The sequence below is a fragment of the Gopherus flavomarginatus genome, chromosome 3 (genome assembly GCF_025201925.1).
Source record: "Gopherus flavomarginatus isolate rGopFla2 chromosome 3, rGopFla2.mat.asm, whole genome shotgun sequence".
NCBI classification, from domain to species: domain Eukaryota; kingdom Metazoa; phylum Chordata; order Testudines; family Testudinidae; genus Gopherus; species Gopherus flavomarginatus.
The window spans coordinates 99796564-99819409 of record NC_066619.1 but is presented as its reverse complement, the minus strand read 5'-3'; the positions used below and the strand labels follow the sequence as shown (position 1 = coordinate 99819409).

Sequence of the window (22846 nt, the reverse complement as noted above, 5' to 3'; positions counted from 1 at the left end):
TTATACTTCCTGTCCCGCCCCTTGACTTCTGGGGGGCGGGGACAGGCAGCGGTGACTCCGCCCACTGAGGCATGTGGTCTGGCTCGTCCCTCTCAGGCGCGGCGGGGAGCCAGGGTGCCTCCCTACACTCCCCCCCTCAAGGTTGGCTCCTGGGCAACGGGGCCAGGCTCGTCCATACCTCCCAAGCGGGAAAGGAAGTCCGCGTTGGCGTGGTCCTTTCCAGCCCTGTGGCAGACGGTGAAGGCATACGGCTGCATAGCCAAGTACCACTGTTGGAGTCACATGTTGTGGTCCTTCATGCGGCACAACCATTGAAGGGTGGAGTGGTCAGTGACCAAGGTGAACGGGGCCCCAAGGAGGTAGTAACGCAGGGCATCACAGGCCCATTTCGTCGCAAGGGCTTCCTTTTCGACCACTGCATAGTTTTGCTCTCTGGGGAACAGCTTCCGGCTGATGTAGAGGACCGGATGCTCCTCCTGTGAGAGGACAGCCCCGAGCCCTACTTCTGATGCGTCCGTCTGCAGGACAAATGGTCGATGGAAGTCAGGGCTAAACAAGACCGGCTTACTACAGAGTCTTGCCTTAAGCGACTGGAAAACCTCGTCACATTCGGAGGTCCAGCGTACTTGTCGCTGGCTGTCCTTGGTGAGGAGCCCCGTCAAGGAGGTGGTCATTGCTGCAAACTGGGGAATGAACTGTCGATAATATCCCGCCAGTCCCAAGAACTGGGGGACCTGGCGTTTCGTGGTCGGTGGAGGACAGGCTGCAATGGCCTGAACCTTGTTCACAAGAGGTTTCTCTTGCCTATTTCCGACGGTATACCCCAAGTAGGTGGTCTCACGCCAGCCAATGCGGCCCTTCTTAGGGTTGGCCGTTAACCCGGCCGCCCGCAAGGACCTTAGGATGGTGGTGACCTTTTCTAGGTGGGTTTCCCAGTGCCGACTGTAGACGACTACATCATCTAGATAGGCTGTGGCGTAGTCCTGGTGCGGTTGGAGGAGGCGGTCCATCAATCGCTGGAACGTGGCGGGTGCCACATGAAGACTGAAGGGCATCCGCGTGAATTGATACAGGCTGGTCGGAGTGGCGAACGCGGTCTTCTCCCTGGAGGCCGGTTCCAGGGGGATCTGCCAATATCCCTTGCTTAAGTCCAGGGTAGTGATATAGCGGGCCTCTCCTAATTGGGCCAGCAGCTCATCTATTCGGGGGCATGGGGTAGGCATCAAACTTAGAGACAGCATTAACGCACCTAAAGTCGATACAAAATCGCTGGGAGCCATCGGGCTTTGGCACCAGGACGACTGGACTATGCCACTCACTTTGCGAAGGTTTGATTACTCCTAGGTCTAGCATAGCCCGCACCTCGTCGTCAATGATCCGCTTTCGGTGATACGGCAGGGGTCTGGTCGCGGCCCGGATCACCACCCCCGGCTCCGTCTGAATTCGATGGTATACCAGGGAAGTGTATCCCAGCTGGGCCATAAAAGTACGGGGGAACGCTTGAAGGAGGCAGCGGGTTTGCTCGAGCTGTTCCTCCGTCAGCATCTCCCCAAGCTGGGGTCCCTCGGAGTTTTCACTGGGGTGTACCTGTGGCCCTAGCTTGGGTTCCGGTGGATAGGGATTAATCAACAAACCTTCTCGTTCCCGCCAGGGCTTGAGGAGGTTGACGTGGTACCGCTGGAGCTCTTTCCGCCGGTCAGGCTGACGAATCTCATAAGTAACGGGGCCCACCTTTCGAACCACCTCATAAGGGCCCTGCCATCGAGCCAGGATCTTGGACTTACTGGAGGGGAGGAGGAGTAGGACCTGGTCTCCAGGTTGGAAGTCACGGGTGCGTGCGTCCCGGTTGTACGTCTGGGCCTGCATTTCTTGGGCAGCTTTCAAATTTGCTCGCGCCAGGGTCCCAGCCTGTTGGAGACGCTCCTGGAGCTGGATCACATATTTTAGGAGACCCTGGACGGGTGATGGGGTTTGCTCCCAGGTTTCCCTCATTAGGTCCAAGAGGCCCCGGGGTCAGCGGCCATACAATAGTTCTGTAACCCTTCTGCCCCTCTAAGCTGGCAGCAACAAGGGCCGGGTTCAGTATCCAGAGGTTCCGTTTCAATAACCCAATGCCAAACCAGCTCGAGCCCCCACCCAGTGACCTGGGAAAATCTTACACACACCCCTAGGCGCCTCAAAGAGGCAATGCTTCCCCTCTCGCAAGCACAGAGTCTCGGTGTAGCAGAAAAGATTTAATACATGAGATAAACAACAAACACTAAATTGGGAAAAACACCTCTACTAGAGTTCATAGACCAAACCGTGAGCAAAGACCCACCCCAGGAAATTGGGCTGTGTCCTCTTTCCTGGGCTCTTGAGTCCAGCAACCCCCAAATCACCCACAGTCCCAAAAGTCTCTGTCCTGGGTCAGTGCAGCCCAAAGTTCGAGAGTCTATCTGCAGGTCTCCCCCCCCAGCCTGGTAGAAAGGGGCACCTTACGTGATCCGGGGCCAACTGCCCTGCCTCTCCGTGGATTCTGCTCCCGCCTTCTCCACGAACTGCTCCGCTTTACCAGCCGCTCCACTCTGCTGCTCCAGCCGTTCTCAGAAACTGCTCTGCTCCGCCAGCTGCTCTGCTCCACCAGCTGTCCTGTGAGCTGCTCCAGTTGTCCCTGCAAACTGCTCAGCTCTGCGGGCCACTCACAGCTACTCCGCTCTGCCAGTCGCTCCGCTGCCACCAGCTGTCCCGTGATCCGCTCCAGCCGTCCCCACAAACTGCTCCACTCCGCCAGCAGCTCTGTTCCACAGTATAGCTTTGGGCTCCCCACTAGTTAGCACCATACTTAGTGCTCTCAGCTCAGTGATTTTAGCTTTTTAGTGATTTTCAGCTCTTAGTGATTCCAGCTCATAGTAGGGGAGCCCCAGTGCTAGTGCACCATTAGCCCAAAGTGATTTCAGCTCAGTAACCTGTAATTAAATTCTTAAGGGAATAAAAAAACAACTCTGACATTCCACAGTGGAGAGAGGAGGGGGTGCAACTGGTGCTTCTGGCTCCACAAGGAGACTGCACTACCAGGCACAAATACCTGTCCCCAGCCTCTCTCAGTTCTCTGGGTTTTGGAACCCATGTCCCATGTCTAGCCAGTACCACCCAACTGAGGGTGAGCAATTTGTCACCAAGCAGTCCCACAGCTTGGCAGTCTGGGATAGGGTGGGCGTGCCTATGCAAATACACTCTCTCACATTCTTTCCACCAGATGTCAGGGTAGAGCTTATCCTGACTCTGCTTACATCCTCCCCCCAGCCAAGAATTTGTCGTCCCGACAAATCACATTCCCTACTATACCAACTTATTGGTCCCCTCCAAAAGGCATTAGATAGCCCACTTTAGCTTTCACAAACCTGTGTGCTAAATGTATAGGCTCCTCACTAATCACCCCAGGTGCATCGTAAGTTAACCGTTTCACTGGTCTTATTACCCTGTCTCGCCTATTGAGAATCTCTGTTGCTATGGTAGAGGGGACTTCCTCTTGAGTGATGGATGGGGAGGTTTCCTGTGAGTTCCCCTCGGGTACTGGCATAGGCCCCTGCATTTCTAGTTCTAACAGTGGAGGGTCGCAGGTGCTCTGGACATCCTCCATCTGTATGTCACCACTGTCCAATAGTCTGTGTAAGTCATTACACGGGGGTCCCACCAGTGGCTCAGGGATGTCAGGAATGGGCCTAAATACTTCTGCCATAGGGTTTAGGGCGGAAGGGGATGTGCTCTCTTCTGATTCAGCGGATCGAGACTGAAATCTTGTCTTCATCCCAGGATACACCATGGTTGTGTCTTCCTCCTCAGACTCACTCTCAGATGTGCTGAGTAGGGGTAGGTTAGCTGCAGGGAGCCGGCTGTCCACGTTGGAAGGCGGCTTTGGCACAGCACCTTTGTTCTGCCCAGTTGCCCGGTTGTGGCCAATCTCATAAGGGCTGCCTACCAATTCCCCCACAGGGAGCAAAAGGTTTCTGTGCACGGTCTTGGTCTGCCCTGTACCCTCTTCAGGTTTGATCTTATAAACCGGCAGGTCTCCTAGCTTTTCCATCACTAGGTAAGGTATTGCCTTCCACCTGTCAGCTATCTTGTGTTTGCCAGCAATACCCAAATTTCGCAGTAGGACTCTGTCCCCTGGCTGGAGCTCTTGCACACGTACCCTAGCATCATATCGATGTTTGTTGCGGCCTGCATTCTTCTGAGCTGCAGATGTAGCTAAGTGATAAGCGTCCCGCAGCTTTTCTCGTAGTCGGGATAGATATTGCTGGTGAGTGTCATAGCTATCTCCATCCTCGGATACACCAAAGCACAGGTCTATGGGTAATCTTGGTTCTCGCCCAAACATTAAGAGATATGGGGTGACTCCCGTAGCGTCGTTCTTTGTGGCGTTGTAGGCGTGCACTAGAAATGCGACATGTTGACTCCAGGTTGCCTTCTGCTCTGGCCGCAAAGTCCCTAACATATCTAACAGGGTTCGGTTGAACCTCTCTGGCTGCGGATCACCCTGTGGGTGATAAGGCGTTGTCCTTGACTTTTTAATTCCTGCTATCCTCAGCACCTCCTTCAGAAGGTGACTCTCAAAGTCTCGTCCCTGATCCGAGTGTATCCGGGCTGGGAATCCATAAACTGAGAAATATTTTTCCCACAGTACTCGAGCGACAGTAGTGGCCTTCTGATCACGTGTGGGGTATGCCTGCGCATATCGCGTATAATGGTCGGTCACTACTAGAATGTTCCCAATATTCCTCTTGTCTACTTCTAAGGACAAGAAATCAATGCAAACCAGCTCCAGAGGTTTGTTGCTGGTGATGTTCTTCAGATATGCGGCTCTTGTGGGCAGAGTTTTCCTTTGAACACATCGAGCACAGGTATCACATTTTCTGCGAACATCTTCGGCCATCCGAGGCCAATAGAACCTACTACGGATAAGTTCCAGGGTCCTCTCCATCCCTAAATGTCCAAAATCATCATGCAGGGCCCTCATGGCCAGGGCTCTGTACTCTTTTGGCAGCACTAGTTGATTCCGTTGCTTTTGTAGAGGGTCTGTGGTCACGCGGTGTAGCACTCCCTGAATCAGTTTCAGTTTGGTCCATTCTCTCATTAGTAGTTTACCCTCTGGGGTAGGTGGGACAACCTCAGCTGGGCCTCGCCCCTCTCTTTTGGCAAGTAGTGTATCACAAATGTCAATATCTTGCAGCTGGGCTTCCTGCCAGTCAGCCGCATTGAGCATGGGCAAGGGAGATTGGTCCAAAGCAATATAGTTCACTGAAGCAGAAGGCACGCATTCAGGGGGCAGGCCCAAAGCTTCAGCAACACATCCATGAAGGCTCTCAGGGGCCTCTGGCTCTCGGTGACTCACACTGCAGATAGCTCTCACGCCATCCGTGGGTATCACAGCAACGTCAGGTGCCTGCGGACGTCTGGACAAGGCATCTGCATCTACATTGCTCCTCCCTGATCGGTATTGAATGCTGAACTCATAGCTAGCCAAGGCAGCCACCCATCTCTGGCCTGTAGCATCCAATTTAGCACTTGTTAACACATAGGTCAGTGGGTTGTTGTCTGTCCACACCTGGAACTGAGCACCGTACAAGTAGTCTCGAAATTTCTCAGTGATGGCCCATTTCAAGGCCAAGAACTCCAGCTTGTGGATGGGGTAGCGAGTTTCACTGTCAGACAGTCCTCGGCTGGCAAAGGCTACCGGTTTGCGTTTGCCTTCCACTTCCTGATACAGTACTGCTCCCAGACCCTCCAAACTGGCATCAGTATGCAGGATAAACGGTTTGCTTGGGTCAGCAAAGACTAGGATGGGAGCATGAGTTAAGCGAGTAATGATTTCCCGAAAAGCTCTCTCACATCTTTCATCCCACCGCTGCCCAAATGGTTCGAAGGGGCCATAGTGTCTCTGCAAAGGAGTCTTTGGAGGCCTTCGCTTATTCTGGGTCTTAGATTTGTTCTTGTTGGACTGGTATCCCCTGGTAAGATCATTCAGAGGTTTTACAATCGTAGCATAGTTCTTCACAAATCTGCGGTAGTAGCCACTAAATCCAAGAAACGTCTTGAGTTCTCTGTAGTTACTGGGACGTGGCCAGGTAGTGAGTGCTTCTATTTTATCGGGGTCAGTACTCACACCCTCTTGGGACACGATGTGACCTACATACTTCACTGAGGTTTGGCAGAACTGGCATTTATCAATTGAAAGCTTCAAACCGTATGCCTCCAACCTATCGAGCACTTTAAGAAGTCTTTCTTCATGTTCCTCCAGGGTTCTTCCAAACACAATCAGGTCATCCAAGTAAACTAACACCTGCAGTAAATTCATGTCTCCCACGACTTTTTCCATGAGTCGTTGAAATGTGGCAGGGGCCCCCGAAATCCCTTGTGGCATGCGTTCGAACTGGTAGAACCCTAACGGGCAGATGAAGGCTGTCTTCTCCTTATCCTCTTCTCCCAGAGGGATCTGGTAGTATCCACTCCGAAGATCCAACACAGAGAACCACTGACTACCCAGCAAACAGTCCAAGGCATCTTGTACTCGAGGCATGGTGTATTGATCAACTGTAGTGCGCCTGTTTAGGGTGCGGTAGTCAATACACATCCGGATTTTTCCACTCTTCTTACGAACGACCACAATGGGTGAGGCATAGGGGCTTCGTGACTCTGTGATGATACCATTCGCGATCAGCTCTTGAAGATGATGGCGCACGTCTTCCATCTCAGAGAGGGCAATCCTCCTAGACCTCTCCCTGAAGGGTCGGGGATCTTGTAGCCTGATATGGTGTTCCACTCCCTTTGCACATCCCACGTCCCACTCATGTAGTGAGAACACCTTGGATCTCTCGCAAAGCTTCTTCCTCAGGCGATCCTTCCACTCCTCAGACAGCGGTGAGTCCCCGAAGTCAAACTTCGCAGGATCTATCATTGGAACTTCAGCTTCACACTGGGGTCTCACAACGCTTTCAGGCTCAAAGATGTCTGCAATCTTCTGCCCTGGTTTTACAAACACATCACGGCGTGTTTCATTAGCAACCAGTATCGTCACCTCCTCCTGGGCTTCAGCAGGTAGGGTTATGACTCCACTGAGAACCAGCACTCCTTCTGGGAGCCCTCCCTGGGTTGGCTGCTCTACCACAGCTAATGTTCCCTTACTGCCTTTTAGGCAGGTACTCCTGACAATCACCTCCTTTTCTGACATGGCAGGCACCACTAAAGGGACCGGGCCCGCATACCTCAGTGCTCCTACTGGCAAATCAGGCATCACTTTTCTTGTGTCCTCAATTTTTCTGTAAGCCGCGGCACAGTGTGTGTGTATCACCAAGGTGTTCAGATATTGGTCTCCTGCTTGCTGTCTGCAGTAATTGGCCAGTATCCTAAAGAGGCTGGAGTTGGTCCCTATTAGCACAGACACATCAGAGGCTCCTTTGGGGTCAGGGCATATTAAAGCAGCAGTGTCCACCTCCTGTCTTACCCCAGCAATCTCTTCTGGGAATTCCAGGTGTACTATGACATAGCCCTGATAAGGGTATTCATCCATGCTGAGGCCACATAGGCCAAGCCCTGTCAGGGGCTGTATAGGCAGATGCCCAAGCATCTGCTGGTAGAAAGACTGGAATATGATAGTCACCTGGGATCCAGTGTCAAGCACTGCTCTACATTCTGTCCCTTCAACCTTTACAGTGACTTCCGCTCGGGGTCCTATCAATCCTGGGGGGATTCGGGCCGCATGGTTCCTTCCAGGGGAGCCTCCGCATCCTGCAGGCCTAGGCGGCTCCCTTCCCAGGCCCTGGGGCCGTTTCCCGGCTTTCCCCAGGTGGTCCTCAGCTTTTGATATACCAGCATGGGATTCTCTGCATTCTGACACCTTGCAGCAATGTGCCCACTCTGGCCACACCGGTAGCAGAAGAAGGATTGTCCTTTCCCTTGCTGTCGAGGGGGTGCAGATGTTCTAAACGTAGTCCTCTGGACCATGGTAGCAGAGGGTTCCTTGCACCTTGAAGTCTTTGCTGAATCGAGAGTACTCTCTAGTTCAGTCACTTTCTGTGTTAAGGCCTGCACTCGCTGAGTAAGTTCCTCTTGAGGATTCACCATTAGTGCCTTGGGTGTCCGTGTGGATGTTGTGCCAGATGCTTGGTGTTGCTGCACCTCCCAAACCTCGCCAGCTGCCTGCCTCTCTTCTTCTTCTCGGACCTCTTTTATCAGGCGAGAGTAACTTGGTGGATTATCTTGCCGTTCCCTTAATCGAAGGTGGAGAAGGATTGGGTTCTGATATTGAATTCCTCTCACAATCTGAGCCAATCTAGTCCGGTCCATTTGCTCAACGGCTACTGCTCCCCTCATGATGGCTCTCTGTAATAATTTCTCCAATCTTTGGACATAGGCAGAAACCTTCTCTCCCTTTTGTTGCCTGGCATTGAGGAATTTGCAATAAACATCCTCTGAACCCTCAGTTCTCCCAAAAGCATGGTCCAGGGCCTCTAGGCAGTCCCTCACCTTGACCCCAGGGTTACCGAGTTTCAGGGTGCGAATCACATCTAGAGCTGGCCCCCTGAGACACTCTACTAGTCGCCTTCTCTTTTCAGCCTCAGGCACCGCCCACTCCTGCAGCATCTCTGTGGTGTGCTCCAGCCAGGGTTCAAATGCTTCCTCCCCAGGTATTGGGGTGGGACCCCCAGAAAACAACCTCAGTTTACGATAGGGGCTTGACTCGGGGTGGGGTGGCATGACCTTCCCTAATGCTTGCCCCAAAGCCTTCACCCACTCATCAGGTGAAGGAGCAGTCTCCTGTTGTGGGGCTCTCGGCTTAAGGCCCAACAGACCTGGCATATCAGCCAAAGTTTTTCCCTCTTTCCCCAAAAAGTCTGACATTTTCTTTAAAAACTCTACATCAGCAGTAGGGGCTGGTGAGGGCTGGCTCCCAGTGGTTATTACCTTCCACTCACCATCATCCACTGCTATCGTGCCTGGAACCTGTAGAGGGTCCACAGCCGAGGGCAGCTCACACAATACAGCAAAAGCGCCCTCTTCCCTCACAAAAATGCGCCCACGCATTTTGCACTTACACAAGTACTCAGTGGATGACCTTAAGATAGGTTCTATTGAGCCCTCATCGACTGCCTCCAGCACCCCCGTTACCAGAAGACAGTTCCTGGGGTCAATATTCATCCCCTTGCACCAATCCTCTAACAAGTGTAGAGCCATTATACAAACTCTAATCTTTTCCCAATACAACAGATCAAAACAACAAGGTAATTAGGGGTTTTCCCAATTCAATGAATCACTCAAAATGTGCTTGCGAGGGGTACTGACCTAGGATATCCCGGACGAGCCCCCAAAATGTAACCCTTCTGCCCCTCTAAGCTGGCAGCAACAAGGGCCGGGTTCAGTATCCAGAGGTTCCGTTTCAATAACCCAATGCCAAACCAGCTCGAGCCCCCACCCAGTGACCTGGGAAAATCTTACACACACCCCTAGGCGCCTCAAAGAGGCAATGCTTCCCCTCTCGCAAGCACAGAGTCTCGGTGTAGCAGAAAAGATTTAATACATGAGATAAACAACAAACACTAAATTGGGAAAAACACCTCTACTAGAGTTCATAGACCAAACCGTGAGCAAAGACCCACCCCAGGAAATTGGGCTGTGTCCTCTTTCCTGGGCTCTTGAGTCCAGCAACCCCCAAATCACCCACAGTCCCAAAAGTCTCTGTCCTGGGTCAGTGCAGCCCAAAGTTCGAGAGTCTATCTGCAGGTCTCCCCCCCCAGCCTGGTAGAAAGGGGCACCTTACGTGATCCGGGGCCAACTGCCCTGCCTCTCCGTGGATTCTGCTCCCGCCTTCTCCACGAACTGCTCCGCTTTACCAGCCGCTCCACTCTGCTGCTCCAGCCGTTCTCAGAAACTGCTCTGCTCCGCCAGCTGCTCTGCTCCACCAGCTGTCCTGTGAGCTGCTCCAGTTGTCCCTGCAAACTGCTCAGCTCTGCGGGCCACTCACAGCTACTCCGCTCTGCCAGTCGCTCCGCTGCCACCAGCTGTCCCGTGATCCGCTCCAGCCGTCCCCACAAACTGCTCCACTCCGCCAGCAGCTCTGTTCCACAGTATAGCTTTGGGCTCCCCACTAGTTAGCACCATACTTAGTGCTCTCAGCTCAGTGATTTTAGCTTTTTAGTGATTTTCAGCTCTTAGTGATTCCAGCTCATAGTAGGGGAGCCCCAGTGCTAGTGCACCATTAGCCCAAAGTGATTTCAGCTCAGTAACCTGTAATTAAATTCTTAAGGGAATAAAAAAACAACTCTGACATTCCACAGTGGAGAGAGGAGGGGGTGCAACTGGTGCTTCTGGCTCCACAAGGAGACTGCACCACCAGGCACAAATACCTGTCCCCAGCCTCTCTCAGTTCTCTGGGTTTTGGAACCCATGTCCCATGTCTAGCCAGTACCACCCAACTGAGGGTGAGCAATTTGTCACCAAGCAGTCCCACAGCTTGGCAGTCTGGGATAGGGTGGGCGTGCCTATGCAAATACACTCTCTCACATTCTTTCCACCAGATGTCAGGGTAGAGCTTATCCTGACTCTGCTTACAGTTCAAAAGGCGAGAACTTGGTTGATGACTGGGGGTCGTCTCGCCCCGCCAAGAGCAAGGGCGGGAGTAGCTGGTCCCACCAGTGGAGGTCCTCCGGGGGAAATTTCCATAACATATCCTTCAGGGTTCGATTGAACCTCTCTACCAACCCATCGGTTTGGGGATTATACACCGATGTCCGCAGTTGCTTGATCCCCAGGAGCCCGCACACCTGCTGCAACAGCCGCGAGGTGAAGTTGGTCCCCTGATCCGTGAGAATCTCCCGGGGCAAGCCGACGCGGGCAAAGACCTTGACCAGTTTGTCTGCAATGGTGCGGGTGGTGATGTTACGGAGCAGGATCGCTTCGGGGAACCAGGTGGCACAGTCCAGCATCACTAGGATATACTGGAACCCCGCAACACTCTTAGGGAGGGGTCCCACCAGATCCATGGCCACCCGCTCGAAAGGGGTCTCTATTAGTGGCATCGGGACCAGTGGTGCCTTGGGCTTTCTTGCCGGGGCGGTCAACTGGCAATCCGGGCAGGAGGTACAATAGTCCTTCACCTCCCAGTGTATACCCGGCCAATAGAAGCGTCCCAATATTCTGGCTAGGGTCTTCTCAGGACCCAGATGTCCGGCAGCTGGGACATCATGGGCCAGTTTCATGACCGCCCGTCGATGGCATCAGGGCACAAGGAGTTGAGTTTGGGGCTCCCTGGTATGCGGGTCCCTCTCGACCCGATACAAGCGGTCCTGTCGCAATTCGAAGTGCGGCCACCGGGCTGCTCAACTCGGATCGAGGATGGTCCCATCCACTGCGGCCAGCTGCTCATATGCCCCGCTGAGGGTGGGGTCAGCTCTTTGATCCCGGCAGAAGTCCGTGGGAGCCGAGGGATCTCCTACCTCCCCCGGGGGAGCATCCTCCCCATCTTTTGTCTCAGCGGGGGGGGGGGTCGGGCGGGTCCTGCTCGTCCTCCTCTGTTTCTGGGACCTCCCAGTCATCTTCCTTCACTCCTGGGGTCTCCCCTTCCAAGGCCGGTACGGGGCCCGGGCCGCCTCCGGTATGCTGGCTTAGGATGACCGGGAACTCGGGCCAGTCCCGGCCCAGGATCACCGGATACGCCAGCCTGGGTGCGAGACCTACTACCATCTGTCGGGTCACCCCGTCTATTGTCAATTGGGCCCGGGCGCTGGGGTAAGGCCGGATGTCGCCGTGGATGCACTGCAGGCAGATTTCCCCCAGGCGTGCATCCGCCTGGGGACCTAAGTGGTCGCGGATCAATGTCTGCCCGCAGCCTGAGTCGAGGAGGGCCACGGTTGGGTACCCCTCAACCACCACGGGCGCAGTAATCTTGGCTGGCTGTGGGCGATGGGCACGAGTTTCCCCGGAGCAGACTTGGCCAAAGGTGCACTCCATTCGATGGCAGTCCCTCTGGGGATGTCCTGTCTTGCCGCAAGAGAAACAAGGCCCCAGGTCGGTTCGTTCCGATCGGGGCCGGATCCTGGGGAAGTCCCTAGAAGGGCTCCAGCGCATCTTCCAGGGTGCGAGAGTCGGGGCTTGGGCCGTCCGCGCAGGTGGTGCTGCAGCCCAGGTGGGCGTCGCCTTCTTCTCGGGGTTTGGGCGTTCCGGCCCCGGTGGGGTTGCTCGACCAGTTGGGCCCACCGGGGCTTCTGCCGCTAGGAAGTCCTCCATCAGGGTGACAGCGGCGGCCAGGGTTGCCAGTCGATGACGGAGGACCCAGGCCCTTCCTCGCGATGGAAGGATGTGGGTGAACTGTTCCAGGATCACCTGCTCTGCTAGCTCTTCTGATGTTCGATGTTTGGGCTGCAACCACTGCCGGCAGGTCTCCCGGAGTTCCTGGGCCACCATACGAGGCCGGGCCCTGGCGGGGTACGTCAGGCCCCTGAACCGCTGCCAGAAAGTCTCCGGACTCACATCGAAGGCGTCCAGGATAGTGGATTTCACCTGACTATAGTCCTGGGCGGCCTCGGCAGACAGGCCTCGGTAGACCACCTGAGCCGTTCCTGTCAGGTATGGGGCCAGGTTGGCCCAATGGTCCAGGCTCCACCCTGCGACGGCCACCACCCGCTCAAAGGTGACGAGGAAGGCCTCGGGGTTGTCGCCGGGGCCCATCTTTGTTAACCGGATCGGTGGACTGGGGCACGGGGCCCCATCGGTGCCTCCTAACTGGGCCCTGTCCCGTGGGGCACGTTCCGCCGCGATGTGCTGGAGGCATTTCAGCTGGAACTCCTGCTGCTGCTTGATCAGGTCCTGGATCAGCTGGTGCTGTTGAGTCCCGAGCTGCTGCTGCTGCTGCTGCTGGAGCTGGGCGACCTGCTGCTCCTCTTGCTGCCGCGACTGAGCCGCTTGCTGCCGCTCCTGGGTCTCGGTCAGAAGGGCGACGAGTGGTGACATGTCCATCTCAGGGGAGGGAGCTCTCTCTCCCGCAGCCCCCCGTTCACCGGAGTTAAGAATCCGCGCCCACATCCTGGGCGGAACTCCCCACTTCTGGTACCACTTGTAAGGGTCCGGTGCTGGGGCTCGTCCCTCTCAGGCGCAGCGGGGAGTCAGGGCGCCTCCCTACAGGCAGCAGTCCGTGTAGGCCGAACCCCTCAGCAGGGGCTGAGGGAATAGGGGGTCTGTAAACAAGGCAGAATCCCGGCCCTTCAGCAGGGGCACGTATACACAAAGTTTATAAGCCCAGGCCCTTGGGCAGGGCGGGCAGGAGGCAGTCAGGCTCCGGCCTTTCAGCAGGCCGAGCAAACACAAAGTCTATAAGCCTGGCCCTGAGGCAGGGCGGGGCAGTAAGCAGTTCAAGCTCAGGCCTGTCAGCAGGCTGAGCAAACACAAAGTTTATAAGCCCAGCCCTGGGGCAGGGCAGGGCAGTAAGCAGTTCAGGCTCAGGCCTGTCAGCAGGCCGAGCAAACACAAAGTCTATAAGCCCGGCCCTGGGGCAGGGCGGGGCAGTAAGCAATCCAGGCTCAGACTCAGGCAGGGGCTGAGCAGCATTCTAAACCGTAAGTCTATACAGAGGCCCCCTCAGGCCAGGGAGAGGGGGAAGTCTGCCACCCTTGGAAGAGTGGCAGGGGGGACGCAGGCCCTCCCGTTCCACTGCGTCCAAGCCTGGGGCCCTAGCAGCGGCAAGGGTTTGCTGCAGTCAGTGGGGAATCCTGGCTGCAACACACTGACATTGGTTCAGGGTCCCCTGGAGCCAGACTGGGGTCCGCTACCCCCGGACCACTTCGTCTCCCCCTCTCTAGGTACCTGTCCTCCACAGGCGTTGTCCGGCAGGTCCCAGACCATGGGTTCCTCTGGATACTGGGCAGCAGGAAGCTCCAGCAGCTCCTCCAGATACTGGGCATGAGGCAGGTCAGGCCAGCGCTCCTCCGGATACCGGGCCCGAGGCAGGTCAGGCCAGCGCTCCTCCGGGTAGTGAGCGCGGGGCAGGTCAGGCCAGCGCTCCTCCGGGTAGTGGGCGCGGGGCAGGTCAGGCCAGCGCTCCTCCGGGTAGTGAGCGCGGGGCAGGTCAGGCCAGCGCTCCTCCGGGTAGTGAGCGCGGGGCAGGTGAGGCCAGCGCTCCTCCGGGTAGTGGGCGCGGGGCAGGTCAGGCCAGCGCTCCTCCGGGTAGTGAGCGCGGGGCAGGTCAGGCCAGCGCTCCTCCGGGTAGTGGGCGCGGGGCAGGTCAGGCCAGCGCTCCTCCGGGTAGTGAGCGCGGGGCAGGTCAGGCCAGCGCTCCTCCGGGTAGTGAGCGCGGGGCAGGTCAGGCCAGCGCTCCTCCGGGTAGTGGGCGCGGGGCAGGTCAGGCCAGCGCTCCTCCGGGTAGTGGGCGCGGGGCAGGTCAGGCCAGCGCTCCTCCGGGTAGTGAGCGCGGGGCAGGTCAGGCCAGCGCTCCTCCGGGTAGTGAGCGCGGGGCAGGTCAGGCCAGCGCTCCTCCGGGTAGTGGGCGCGGGGCAGGTCCGGCCAGCGCTCCTCCGGGTAGTGGGCGCGGGGCAGGTCCGGCCAGCGCTCCTCCGGGTAGTGGGCGCGGGGCAGGTCCGGCCAGCGCTCCTCCGGGTAGTGGGCGCGGGGCAGGTCCGGCCAGCGCTCCTCCGGGTAGTGGGCGCGGGGCAGGTCCGGCCAGCGCTCCTCCGGGTAGTGAGCGCGGGGCAGGTCAGGCCAGCACTCCTCCGGGTAGTGAGCGCGGGGCAGGTCAGGCCAGCGTTCCTCCGGGTAGTGAGCGCGGGGCAGGTCAGGCCAGCGCTCCTCCGGGTAGTGAGCGCGGGGCAGGTCAGGCCAGCGCTCCTCCGGGTAGTGGGCGCGGGGCAGGTCTGGCCAGCGCTCCTCCGGGTAGTGAGCGCGGGGCAGGTCTGGCCAGCGCTCCTCCGGGTAGTGGGCGCGGGGCAGGTCTGGCCAGCGCTCCTCCGGGTAGTGAGCGCGGGGCAGGTCAGGCCAGCATTCCTCCGGGTAGTGAGCGTGGGGCAGGTCCGGCCAGCATTCCTCCGGATACCGGGCCCGAGGCAAGTCAGGCCAGCGCTCCTCCGGTTAGTGAGCATGGGGCAGGCTGGGCCCGGCGGGAGCTCGGGCACCAGCGTCTGTCCTCTCCAGCAGCCTGTGGTCAACTGAGCACTGAGGCCGGGCCTTTATACTTCCTGTCCCACCCCTTGACTTCTGGGGGGCGGTGACAGGTGGCGGTGACTCCGCCCCCTGAGGCACCTACTCTGACTCTTCCCTCTCAGGCGCGGCGGGGAGCCAGGGCGCCTCTCTACCCAAGCTGACAAAGAAAATGGGCTCAGAGGTAGTTTCAGCACATCAGGTGACAGTCCCAAGGGGGTCTCTGTGACCAAACCTGTCACAGGTGATACTAAAAGCTGATAGTAAGGAATACAGAAAAATAAGGAAAACTACATATAGTTACCTTGTCTAATGCACTTTCTTTCTATGCTTCCGGACAACATGAAGCTGAAAGTTGTCCTTTGGCTTTGAACACTTCACCAAATGGTTATGATGTGGTGTTTGATCTTTTCTACCCTTGAAAACTTAATAGCATATGTTATCACTTGCATTGTGTAAAGCAATGAAGAAGAATTTAAAGTAAGGCAGGCTAAACTTCTCTTCATATCATTCTCTTTTGGGCCCCTTGGGCCTGCCTTACTTTAAATTCTTCTTCATCGGCTTACACAAGGCAAGTGATAACATATGCTATTAAGTTTTAAAGAGTTAGTGTGTGTCTCTAGTGTTACAGACATATTTGCTGACAGGTATTTTTGAAATAAATTACCAAAATAATTGAAGCTGGCGTGATTATGTAGTGTTATTTTCACAAATAAAATTTGCAGAATTTTAAAATATTGTGTAGAGAATTTTTAACTTTTTGGTGCAGAATGCCCCCAGGAGTGAGACGTCTATGGATGATTTGAGTACACTTGATCTCCACTAGAACTACATGCTATAGAGCTGGATCTGAGTATTTGTTCTAAGAGATTGTCTTTGGGAAATCAAAGGAATTGGTCTGGTTATACCTGTAAATAGTGTAGCCTAAGAAAAGTCACCTGACTCCTTGAGTTATTATTCTCTTGATCTTGAAAAGGACAATTATTCTTATGACCTATTAGTGCTGCTCATAGATTGAAGTGAAAGCAGATTTGGATCTCACCTGTCTCTCAGGGCTGAGTATAGAAATATAAGAGTGGAAAGGACCTCAATTAGTTATCTGCTCCATCCCCCTGTGTTGAGGCAGGACCACTCCTCTTTGTTGAGGCAGGTTTAATCTAACCTGTCCTTAAAAACCTCCAGTGATGGGGATTCCACAACCATCCATCATAACCTATTCCAGCATTTAACTATCCTTAAAGTTTTTCCTAATATCTAACCTAAATTTCCCTTGCTGCAGGCTAAGTTGATTATCTTTGTCCTACCTTCAGTAGACATGGAGAACAAGTGATCACCACTGAAAACTTTTATCAGTATCCCTCTGTCATCTTTCTTCAAGACTGAACATATCTAGTATTTTTAATCTTTCCTCGTATGTCAGTTTTTCTAAATCTCTGATCATTTTTGTTGCTCTCCTGTGGACTCTCTCCAGTTTTTCCAGATCTTTTCTAAATTGTGCCTTCCAAAACTGGACACAACACTTCAGCTGAGGCTTCACCAGTGCTGAGTAGAGAGGAACAATTACCATCCTTTTCTTAGACACAACAACCATGATGACACACCGGAATATTAGTCTTTTTTGCAGCTTCATTACGTTGTTGACTCATGCTTAATTTGTGATCCACTATAACCTCCAATCCTTTTCTGCAGTACTACTGCCTAGACAGTTATTCCCAATTTTGTACTTGTGCATTTGATGTTTTTCCTTCCTAAGAGTAGTACTTTGCACTTGTCTTTAGTGAATTTCATTTTGTTGATTTCAGATCAGTTCTCCTTTTGAATTCTAATCCTGACCTCCAAAATGCTTACAACACCTCACAGATTGATGTCAGCTACCAATTTTATAAACATATTCTCCTCTCCATTATCTAAGTCATTATAAAAATTCTTGAACAGTACTGAACCCATCTTTCTCTTGCTCCTAATGAATTTATAAACCCTCTTATTGCTTTTTATCCCTTGCTAGATGTAACTCATTTTGTGCCTGAGCCTTTCTGTAGATACTCGTGCTATTCTTTTGTATCATCCTTAGCAATGTGCAGGGGCAGCTCCAGGCACCAGCATGCCAAGCGCGTGCTCGGGGCGGCAAGCCACTGGGGGCGCTCTGCTGGTCGCTGCGAGGGTGGCAGGCAGGCTGCCTTCGGTGGCTTGCCTGCAGAGGCTCCACTGGTTCCACACCTGTGGGAGGTCTGCCAAACCCGCGGGACCAGCGGACCCTCCACAGGCATGCCGCCGAAGGCAGCCTACCTGCCGTGCTTGGGGAGGCAAAACACCTAGAGCCGCCCCTGGCAATGTATCCACGTTTCCACTTTTTGTAGGATTTCCTTTTTGATTTTCAGGTAATTAAAGAGCTCCTGATGGAGCCATATTCACCTCTTACTATTCTTCCTATCTTTCCTTTGCATAGGATAGCTTGCTGTGGTGCTTTTAATATTATGTCTTTGAGAATGGCCAGCTCTCCTGAATTCCTTTTTCTCTTAGATTTTTTTCCCTTGTTGCCTTTGTCAGTGATTCCAGGTGTTGCCCACCAAGAGAGCAAGAGATTGAATCCAGATCTCTCATGTTGTACTGTACAGCACTAATCAAGGAGCTATGGGGTCACCCTAACATAGTAATTTTAATTAACAAGTTCAGCAAAGAGAATTCTTCCTCAAGGCAGTGAGTAAATTAATGGACATGCTGTTCTCTGCCACTTTTGATAGGCTTAGAATTTTATTTACAGGAAACAGTGGTGGATTTTTGGAATCCACATACGCTATAATGGTGTCAATTCAATTTTTTGCTTGACTGGTCAAGAAATAAGGATGGAGTTGTTTGGGAGGCATGAAGGAGTAATGGTTTCTAATAGGAATGTGTCCAAACGGTTTCTGAGAACTTATATACAAAACCTGCTATCAAATAAAGAAACTACTCCATGCAACTCCTACTCAACATTTTCTGTGAACTGTACTTCCATGCCTTCTTTTTAAACTTTGTAGTCAATGAATTTCTTTCTGAGATTATTAATATTTCTGTGTGTCTCTGAGCTCCTATCAAACTTCCCCATTCATCATCTTTCTAAGATACAAGTAAACTAGCCTCAATTAAATGCAGCAGTTCCCAGACGAATAGCCACACAAATAGATTTCTTATATTGATTTTCTTACAAACTCTAATATTAGTAAGTTCCTGATGTAGTTCCTATTATTCAAAGGAAAGAACCCCATTGCTTTCAAGAGGATTCAAAAGGGGACCTTTTAGATATGTTTACACCTCATTTTACACAGCTCTTGATGTTCTGTACATCAGTCAAATCAACAGCCATAGATTTGTGTTTGGAATGATGATGTTTAAGGATTTGGAGGTGAATTTTAAAAAATAACAAACACTTTCCTGATTAGTGGAAATACAATGCTTAATCAAACAAGCTGAAGAGGATTATTCTGGCTTATAACAGAACTCTGCCTACAAGACTCCAAACTGTATACTCTAGTAAGTGAATTATTGGCATTCTCATTTGTTATTATTTACTATTTTACATAGCTCTTAGAGTGTGATAGGCCTTTAAAAATACTGTAAGTATGAAGACACATCATTGCCCTCAACATTTTATTATCTAGATAGACATTGTGTAGATCGGGAATTAGAAGTACCAAAAGCAAAGTGACAGAAGAGTTAAGTTTAGCATGAGATGATGATGATTTTTTTTTTTTTTTGGTCTTGAAATAAATCATGTGATTGAAAAAAAAATCCTGGGGAGATTTCATTAGAAGTATACATAGAACAGTGCATATCTAATTCACTCAATTTTATAGCCCTTCTCTAGGAGTCTTATCCAATGGAAAGACTCTGGTGACGTCAGTAAAAGTTGGATTAACTCCTTGGAGAGGCCTTTTTCAGCATTTTTCTGTAGTTTCATGTCAGTAAATGTTTAACTGGGACAACTACTATTCTTTACATCCATCTATAAAATGAGAAATTGCAATCTTCTTTTTCAGAAAAGTTTATTATAATGATAATTCAAAGCCTGCACTTTTCCAGGGTTACTACAGACTTAATAAGATAGCCACATACTAGACATTTAACATACATCCTCCAGAAGGAGGAGGATACTGACAGATCAGCATTTATTTCATATCTCATCCCAATTCTAGGTTGTCCTAGATACTTCATCTGCTATAAGTAAGTCTTAAACCTCCCCTGAGTGAGCTTTCACATTTATTAATATGAGATGGACCCAAACTACCAAGTTCAGGTTCAGATAGAACCCCTCTAAGTTTGGGAGTGGGGTGTTGGGGTTGTTCTGATGCAGAGTTCTCATTTGGGCTCCTTGATAATATTAATTGGCATTTGGTTTCCTGACATCACAGTGTAACAGAGAGATAAGGTGGGTGAGGTGGTAACTTCTATTGCAACAACTTCTGTTGGTCCAATAAAAGATATTACCTCATTCGCCTAGTCTCTCTAGTATCCAAGGACTGACATTGCTATAACTGCAGTGCACACACATCGTAGTGTAAAGCATTCTGAGATCTTTTACAGGTCCTGCACTGTAGAAATTCTGTAGTAATTATTTATTTTGCTTTCTGAGGTACAGGACTGTATTTATGTTTGGCATTATTTTCCAGTCTCAGAAATCTTGGATTGAAGGAATCTTCAATAAAAGAGAGTGTGCAAAAGTTATACCCAGCTCAAAAGATCCTCACAGGTATAGTTGTGGTTTTAGTTTTATTTTTGTTATGTTGAAATAGAATTGATAGATGTTATAGGGATACTGTGGATGCTGTTCTACAGTTTTGCAGTGCCACAATTACATGAGTGCAGCATGTCCACTGCTGCCATGCAGTTAGAAGCTCACACCAATGTTTTCTTTCAATATTAAGGAAGGCGCAGATACTGTAGAACAGATGCTGTTATATACAGGAGAGGATTTAGCCACCTTTGATGGCTAGTAAAAGTCATAACCGGGGTAGGGCTGCAGTGTCATTCATGAATTGTTTCATGGACAGTTCAGTCAACATGCTTGTAAAGTGATGACAGCCCCATTGTTGGTTGCATACCAAAACTGGAAGCTGTTGACCATTCTGGTCTTTCAGACATGTAGCCCTAAGTCTGGTAGCTGAAAATGTGGCCTAGCCTCCACGTGAAATAGACTGAGAGGGAAAAGTATGATGCAGTTCACAGAACCAAATTACTGGTACATGGAAATTCTCCTTCCTACTCCAAAAATGTGACCTTGTGTCAAACAGTAAGGTAGAACCTGCTTTAAATAGAAGAAGAGAGCTACTATTAATCCCAGGATACTTATCAGCAGGTCTCTGTCTTGAGGAGTGAGATTAATCATGTTGTTCTTCCATAGAACACTGGAAAGATTCAGAAATTAAAATGCTCCAACTCTCATTTGAGGAAAGGACAAAACAAACTTTTGTTTTCCTTGCAAGCTTTATGACTAATTAAGTGGTATCTTTGACTAATCAAGGCCTGTAGGATCAGATCCCAAGATTGTAAACTTCTTGGGGATAGAAGTTTGATCATATAATTCTGAGTGCATTGATGGTGCTCAATAAACAATGATAATTCATGATTTTATAGAGTTTAAGGCCAGAAGGAGCCATTAGATGATATAGTCTGACCTCCTATGTGTCACAGACCATTAAATTTCACCCAGTTATCCCAATAACTTGGGTTAGATTGAAGCATTTCAATTCTCAAGAGACTAAACTGTTTAATGCCTTGTTAGGATGATGATGACTCCAGCTATGAAATACTAATAGTATAACAGTTTAAAATTCCAAATAAAACACTGAGCTTTGAGAATAGCTCTTCAGATGATGACTACAGTTTTATACACAAGTTTCAATGCCATTGCTTAGAAATTTTTCCACAAGTCTTTTTATTACCCAGTATTTAATACATTTGATGCATCAAATTACAGATATTTTCTTGTATATAATAATACACTGTTTTACTGATGTATATTCCTCCAGATGTCCTGCAGGATGCCAGATATGCCAGAACTTAATCAGGTAAGACCTTATAAATATGATGCTATGCTTTCTAAAATGGGCTAAAGAAACAAATCATGTTCTTAATCCAGCAAGCAATGGCAAAACGCTGCAGCCACTGAAATGATCAGAACATAATTTCTGGGGTCTGTTGGAAGAATATATTATAAATTCTGCTAAAGTAAATTGCATACTGAGACTGAATGTACAAAGTAGGAAATGTGCAAAGAAAGACTTCTGTGGCAAATTATCTTAATCCTGCCCTGATGAGTACAAGGCAGAAATAGTACAAAACTCCTTCCTAGGCAGCTAACAATTCCAGCCATATGCTGAATGGCACAAGATGTGAAAGGGATGTGAGAGGCAATAGGAATCAGATGAGAGGGAAAGTGGTTAGAATGGAATCCTTGGGTGGGGGGAACCATGCAAGGACCACCACATTTCCCCCCCGCCCCTCAAATTTTTGGGACTTGCATCTGCCATGAGGAGATAACGTTGGTAGTTCAAGGCTCCTGCTTTGTAGAAACCAGCTTGGAGGTGTAAAAGATATGAGGCCACTAGGAAAGTTTTTGGTCTGTTTTCTTTTAATTTATTAAGTTGGTGTCACCATGCCTCAGTGGGTCACAATGGAGAATATCAAATTCAGGACAAGTTGCTGAGAAATAAGGCAACCATACCCCCAAACTGGTGGTTATTCTTCCATAAGATATACCAAACCAGCAACAAAAGTCTCCCCACACTGGCTAACAGGAAGTCAGGAATGCAGCCTCCTTAGGAATTCCTGTCTTGGATTTAACACCCAGACACTAGACTTAATGCTGAATGGTTATTTAAAACCAATTTCATCTAACAAAAGGGTTCTTCTGATCCCAAAGGACAAGCCACACATCCAGGACAACATAAAACTCAGATCTTCCCCAATAATGACGCTGTTGCCAATCCTTTAGTATCTAAAGGTTTATTTATAAAAAGAAAGGTGAGAGTTAAAGTTGGTTAGAGGAATAAAAAACATACAATAATTGCAAAGTTGGGGCTTGGAGCAGTGATGGAATAAACCACTGGTTTGTCAAGTCTCTGGGTGCTTCCAAAGTATTTGGAAGGTCCTTGGTCCCTTGGTTAGAATGCTCCCATTAGTATAAGTCCATAGTCCAGATGTTAGAGCAGGAAAGAGGAAAAATGGAGATGCTTCCAGGGCCTTTTATAGCTTCTACCATGTGGAGGGAAACCCATTTTTCCAAACAAAGCCCTTAGCACAGTTTGTGGAAAAATACAAGTAAGAAGATGGAGTTTAGGGTCACATGCCCTTGCATGCTTCGCTGAGTCATCATAGCAGAGGCCATTAACCATATTCTAGCTGGAAAGTCCATCTGGTGGGGATAGGCCTCTTTTATTGTGAGTCTATTGTGAGTTAAGTGCTCTTTGATGGGCCATTCAACTTGCATAGTCCCTTCACAATGTGCTGGCCGAACTAGAAATAAAATCTCTTGTAGGTGGGACCGTAGGAGCAAACACATTTGAAATACAGGCATACAGTCAATAGTCATCATAACTTCAGACAAAAAAATGATTTATGCAAATAGGATAATCATATTCAGCAAACAATAACTTTTTCACATGACATACCTTTGCACAGCCTTTGTTGCAATTGTATAACAGTGGTAGCA

General features: G+C 50.9%; 1 protein-coding gene across 1 annotated transcript in view; it reads left to right on the top strand.

The window, feature by feature from the left end:
* TRPM6 (transient receptor potential cation channel subfamily M member 6) overlaps positions 1 to 22846 on the top strand; it is a 147722-nt gene that overhangs the window by 22600 nt on the left and 102276 nt on the right. The window contains exons 2-3 of the mRNA XM_050944118.1: positions 19806 to 19885; positions 21165 to 21203. Of these exons, the coding sequence (XP_050800075.1) occupies positions 19806 to 19885; positions 21165 to 21203 (119 nt within the window). The remainder of the gene's footprint in view (positions 1 to 19805; positions 19886 to 21164; positions 21204 to 22846) is intronic.